Genomic DNA, 6,884 nt, shown 5'->3' on the forward strand with positions numbered 1-6,884 from the left:
CTAGAAGAAACAGAATTCCTGAACAGACCGATATCAAGTACCAAAATTGAAGTGGTAATAAAAAAACTTTCCTAAAAAGAAAAGTCCCAGACCAGATGGTTTCACACCTGAATTTTACCAGACCTAGAAAGAATTGGTGCCTATCCTGCAGAAATTTTTCCACAAAATCGAGACGGAAGGAATCCTCCCCAACACGTTTTATGAAGCCAACATCACCCTGATACCAAAACCAAGAAATGATGCAAGAAAAAAAGAAAACTACAGACCAATATCCCTTATGAATATAGATGCAAAAATATTCAAAAAAATCCTAGCAAACTGAATTCAGGTGCTTATCAAAAAAATAATCCAACACGACCAAGTGGGCTTCATTCCAGAGATGCAGGGATGGTTCAACATATGCAAATCTATAGATGTAATTCACCACATAAATAGAAGTAAAAACAAAGATCATATGATCCTCTCAATAGAGGCAGAAAAAGCATTCGACAAAATTCAGCATCATTTTATGATAAGAATGCTTAACAAAATAGGCACAGACGGGACTTACCTACAAATGATACAAGCCACATATGACAAACTCACAGCCACCATCATACTGAATAGGGAAAAATTAAAAGCATTCCCGCTTAGACCTGGAACCAGACAAGGTTGCCCTCTATCACCGCTTCTATTCAACATAGTGCTGGAAGTCCTAGCCAGAATAATCAGATGAGAGAAGGAAATCAAGGGCATCCAAATGGGGGCAGAAGAGGTCAAGCTATTGCTCTTTGCTGACGATATCATCTTATATCTAGAAAACCCCAGAGATTCTGCCATGCAACTACTGGAATTGATAAACAAATTTAGCAAAGTCTCAGGTTACAAAATCATTGTACAGAAATCAGTAGCATTCCTATATGCTAACAACAGTCAAACTGAGAACCAAATCAAAGACTCAATACCCTTCACAATAGCAACAAGGAAAATAAAATACCTAGTAATATATTTAAGTAAGGAGGTAAAAGACCTCTACAGGGAGAACTACGAAACACTGAGGAAGGAAATAGCAGAAGACATAAACAGGTGGAAAACTATACCATGCTCATGGATCGGCAGAATCAACATTGTTAAAATGTCTATACTACCCAAAGTGATCTACAGATTCAACACAATCCCTATTAAAACACTAACATCATTTTTGCAGATATAGAAAAAATAATTCTACACTTCGTATGGAACCAGAGAGGACCCTGTATAACAAAAGCAATCTTAAGCACAAGGAACAAATTGGGAGGCATCAGTTTACAAGATTTCAAGCTATACTACAAGGCTATAACAACTAAAACAGCATGGTACTGGCACAAGAACAGAGACATAGGCCAATGGAACAGAACTGAGAACCCAGATATAAAACCATCCTCATATAGCCATCTAATTTTTGACAAAGCAGACAAAAACATACACTGAGGAAAAGAATCCTTATTCAATAAATGGTGCTGGGAAAACTGGATAGCCACATGTAGAAGACTGAAACAGGATCCGCACCTTTCAATTCTCACAAAAATCAACTCACTTAACAGAAACAGACTTAAACCTAAGGCGTGAAACTATAAGAATTCTAGAAGAAAATGTTGGAAAAACACTTATAGACATCGGCCTAGGCAAAGAATTTATGAAGACCCCAAAAGCAACCCCAGCAACAACAAAAATAAATGGTACCTGATCAAATTAAAAAGCTTTTGCACAGCCAAGGAAACTATCGCAAGAGCAGATAACCTACAGAACGGGAGAAAATATTCGCATGCTACACATCTCATAAAGGGCTGATAATTAGAATCTATATAGAACTCAGGAAAATCAAGAAGAAAAAAAATCAAACAACCCCATTAAAAAGTGGGCAAAGGACACGAACAGAAACTTTTCAAAAGAAGACAGACTAATGGCTAACAAACATATGAAAAAATGCTCAACATCTCTAATCATCAGGGAAATGCAAACCAAAACCACAATGAGGTATCACTTAACTCCAGGGAGAATGGCCTTTATCAAAAAGTCGCAAAACAAAAAATATTGGCATGGATGTGGAGAGATAGGAACACTCCTACACTGCTGGTGGGACTGCAAACTAGTACAACCTCTGTGGAAAGTAATACGGAGATATCTCAAAGAGCTACAAAGTAGAACTACAATTTAAGCCAGCAATCCCATTACTGTACGTCTACCCAAAGGACAAAAAGGCATTCTATAAAAAAGACATCTGCCCTAGAATATTTATAGCAGCACAATTCACAATTGCAAAGACATGGAAACAACCCAAGTGCCCATCAATACATGAGTGGTTTAATAAAATGTGGTATATATATATATATATATATATACACCATGGAGTTCTACTCAGCCACAAAAAACAATAGTGAACTAGCACCTACTGTATTATACTGGATAGATCTGGAGCCCATTCTACTAAGTGAAGTATCACAAGAATGGAAAAACAAGCACCACATGTACTCACCATCAAATTGGTATTAACTGATCAACACTTAACATGCACATATAGTAGTAACATTCACTGGGTGTCGAGCAGGTGGGAGTGGGGAGGAGAGGATGGGTATATTCACACCTAATGGGTGCAGTGCACACTGTCTGGGGGATGGACATGCTTGAAGCACTGACCCGGGTGGGGCAAAGGCAATATATGTAACCTAAACATTTGTACTCAGGTAATACGCTGAAATAAAAAAAAAAAGATCAGAAGGAACATGATTGGAAATTAAAAAAAATAAAAAAAGAGTCTTATGAGTTTCTCTCAAACTCAAGTTCTAAACTCAAACACACATTTCAGAAAGAGACGAACAAATAGCCAGGGCTGTGTGCCTCTGGCCTAACGGTCATCCAGGCTGAGGCTCCTGGGTCGGGCAAGCTGGTCCTCAAGCCCTTGGCCAAACTTAGCAGCAAAGAGTGAGGAGATAAGGTCATCCCCAATGCTCAGAGCCAGGTCATATGCTGTCTGGCCTGTTGCATTCTTCTTTTGGATGCTTGCATTGCATCTGTGGAGGAAATGGGAAAATAGAGGTGCAATGAAGGACTCAGCACACGACCCCGAGGGCCCAACTCTCCCCTGCTACAAAGCCCAGTCTGGGCACCTCCTGATCCCACCTCCTAAACCTGTCCCTAAGAGGCCACCAGGACTTCAGCTCTCAGGGGCGGCTCTACCCTGAGAACTTTTAAGTGGCTCTGTGATTTGAAAATGTTCAATTGCCAACCCTGGCCATTGGTTCCCATTGCATCAAAGTCCTACAACCAAGGATGTTTAATGGGGACAATATTTTCATTGTGCTTTGAAAAGCCCTTAGTGCCCTGGGGGCCATGGTGAGATGGGGGCCCCCAGTCACAGGGACAGTGGTTCAGGAACTAGGGACCCTCTAAAATCACCACAGGTCAGTAGGGAGATTGCTATGGCCCTAAGAAGTGCCCACCAGAGGCCAGGGAACGTACCCCAGTAGAGTGGTGATGCTCTCCCTTCCCGCCAGGCCAAGTAAAGTTGCTTCATGAAGAGCTGTATTTCTGAGCCTATTTAAGGAAAAAAAAAAAATCGTGGATGAATCTTTAGCTAGCATCCTCAGAAAACTGCAGAGGGGCCTTGGTTTTATTCACTGACCTATTTAACTAACCTGGGAAAATCTGGAGTCTCCTCTCTATGCCCTTCTCTTGGAGAAATACTGTGATGGAGGGTAAGCTTTGACATTAGACAGAAAGTAAAAAGTCTATAAACACATTCATTGTTCAATATGAGGAACTTGTAAGGATCTGGTTTGTAGATGATTTAATCAATACTAATAAATGCTATTTTAGTAAATTTCCTGCAAGAGTTTATAGAACATATTGGACATAGTCTCAGCATTGGCTTGGGCCTCTTGGGCATTGCCTATATGATAAAAAATTTTTAGGGCTGAGACTCCTGTTTTTGTTTGAGGAAAATGACCTTGGCTCTAGTGAGTTCGGCTCCCATGATATGAAAATAAACACCAATCTTAGAGGGCAAAGGGCAGGCCTGAGATGTCAGGCAGATCGCCTCTACCCGGCTCTCAGCCACTCTGGTTATTTGTTCATCTGTTCAGTACATGTGAATGCCAGCCTGGTGCCCCCATTTGTGCCAGGGTCAGAGACGCCAGGTCACATGTGACACAGTGCTTCTCCCTCTCGGGGGACTCAGAGGGCTCAGCTGTCAATGTGGGATGGAGGGGTGCATAGCACGCTGTGGAAGCACTGATAAAAGATGTCCCAATCACAACAGTGACACCAATCTCCTTCTTATTTTTCATCCTTCCTTCCTCCCTAGTGGCATATTGCTTAACTGTCTGTCACTTCACCCCTGAAGTTCCTTGGGTCTTTATAAGGCATTTTTACCATTTGAACATGGATACATTCATAGGGTTGCCAGATCTCCTAAGTGGACTTATGATCTTCTTCCTTCAGAATTCTCCCCAAACCGAGAGCAGAGTGTTCACTCTATTTCCTGAATGGGGTTTTGCTGATAGCTAGATTTTCAGTGCTGGCTATTTTCTGTATAACCATAGTTCAGTTTTGGAACACACAGAATTGCGACTCTGCCAACTCTAATTTTGTACATTGCTCCTCAAACAATTTAATTCCTATATGGCAAGGTCACTAGACGGAAAACACCTTCTTGTTATGAACCCCATGTTTCAGAGTAGAAGTGATAACCCAGTATTATCTCATCAGACCTTCTAGAGCACGGTTTGTACAGTGGGTATACTACGGTGTTCCTGAATTTGTATTTTAAAGAAACTTTACCATTAAAACAAACAACTCAAACTGTTGATTCAAATCTGGATTAAGATACATTCTCTCCTTGAAAATCCTGAATTACCTAATAGAATAAATCTCTACTGCTGAACCTCTAAGAAGTAGACTGAGGGTGGCATCTTCCTCACCTGGCTACTGGGGCAGAGGGCAGCTATTGTCCAAAAACAAACAGCACTTCTCTGTCTCTCTCCTACTGAGACCTACTGTGTTTCTGAAGTCTGCTGGTAAGAGGCATCAGCTGCAGTGGATGATGTGGATTTCTCCTTAGCCATTCTTTTTCTCGATTATGGGTTCACTCTGGTGGGAAGGATACACACCTGGGGCTTTCTACCACCTGCCAAGCTGCTTCACGGAAGTTATTTTGTGTAGAGACCACGTAGGCTCCGCTAGCCAAACACGCTTGGATGGAGGAGAGCATTTTAATCCTTGTTTGCTGAGGAACAACTTGTTGAACCTCTTTCACAGTAAAGCCAGATCTCTGGATGGCATACACCTAAGACCAGTGGGATGGTGGAACCTTGAAGTCATGTTCCTGGATCTACAGAGGTGCAGTTGTGGGGCAGAGGCCAAGTTGATCCAGGCCTAAACTCTTCAGACTAACAGATATGAACCAGACTTAGCAGAATTTGGCTCTCAGGGGGAAAAGCTACTTTCCTCTACTGGCGATCACTGAAAAGAAAGGAGAGATCCCTGTGCTCCATTTAGGGGAGAGTCACTAGTCTGGCTCTCCACCACCACCATCACATGAGCTAAGTAAGTAGTGCTCACCGTGACCATAATAATGCAGTGGGAGCAATGAGGGGCTATTATACCCCATTCAGATAGACGGGTATAACCAGTGGCAGACTTTACAGACATGCAATGGGATCACATGTGGATACAGGTCAATCTGTAGAATGGTGATGAAGCAAACATGGAAAGTGAGGAACATCAAAATAAAACATAATCTGTTCAATGCTCAGAATCATTTCGTCCTCTTAGCTGCACTTTTTATAAAGCCAGGATTCATCATACTTAACATATCAATTCATATCAATAACATGCTCGAGGGATTTTTATGTCAATCATAAAACATACTTAAATGCTATATGAGGGCTGGGCATGGTGGCTCACACCTGTAATCCTAGCAGTCTGGGAGGCTGAGGCGGGAGGATCGCTTGAGGTCAGGAGTTCAAGACCAGCCTGAGCAAGAGCGAGACCCCATCTCTACTAAAAAATAGAAAGAAACTATCTGGACAACTAAAAATATACAGAAAAAATTAGCCAGGCACGGTGGCATATGCCTGTAGTCCCAGCTACTCTGGAGGCTGAGGCAGGAGGATTGCTTGAGCCCAGGAGTTTGAGGTTGCTGTGAGCTAGGCTGACACCATGGCACTTTACCTTGGGCAACAGAGCGAGACTCTGTCTCCAAAAAAAAAAAAAATGCTATATGAAGAGCTTTTCTGATTATAAAAATATAAAATATACCTTAACACAAGACAACATAGCATCATTTTTATCAATAATGATGAAAATACAACAGTGTGGGATAAATGAAGAAGCTGACACAGTATGATAAATGTAAACCTTAAGAAAACTTGAGAAGGTATATTCCAGCCATCAAAGCTTTACACCAACATACCAAACATTCTGCTATAAAATAAAACTAAAAAAGGGATAATGTCTATTGATATAACTTTCCTGGTGGATAGAAACTTATAAAAATGCAAAGAGAAAAATTAGCAAGGATATATTTTGAATAACAACACTAGAGAAAATTTTGAAACAGAGACTAATAGAAGCAAAGCTATTGAAATTTTGGCCTCTGCAGTGGCTTGACATACACAGCAGCATGTTTCACTGATCTGGGCCTTGACCTTGTCTTACTAAGAATTCAGGAGGCCACAGGTGTTAAAATACCTGTGATATCCCTAGAAGACTTACTTCAACAACTTGGTCAGCAGGATATAAGTGTTAACATGAATGATCCCAGCCAGGCGCGGTGGCTCACGCCTATAATCCTAGCACTCTGGGAGGCCGAGGCGGGTGGATCGCTCAAGGTCAGGAGTTCGAGACCAGCCTGAGCAAGAGCGAGA

General features: G+C 41.5%; 1 protein-coding gene across 1 annotated transcript in view; it reads right to left on the reverse strand.

Moving 5' to 3' along the window:
- Positions 1-2,863: 2,863 nt before the first annotated feature.
- Positions 2,864-6,884, reverse strand: part of DZANK1 (double zinc ribbon and ankyrin repeat domains 1) — a 69,474-nt gene continuing 65,453 nt past the window's right edge. The window contains exons 19-20 of the mRNA XM_012657201.1: positions 3,478-3,552; positions 2,864-3,029 (exon numbers count right to left, since the gene is read on the reverse strand). Coding sequence (XP_012512655.1) covers positions 2,864-3,029; positions 3,478-3,552 — 241 coding nt within the window. The remainder of the gene's footprint in view (positions 3,030-3,477; positions 3,553-6,884) is intronic.

This window comes from Propithecus coquereli, unplaced genomic scaffold, assembly GCF_000956105.1.
Source record: "Propithecus coquereli isolate 6110/MARCELLA unplaced genomic scaffold, Pcoq_1.0 Scaffold533, whole genome shotgun sequence".
Classification (NCBI taxonomy): Eukaryota; Metazoa; Chordata; class Mammalia; order Primates; family Indriidae; genus Propithecus; species Propithecus coquereli.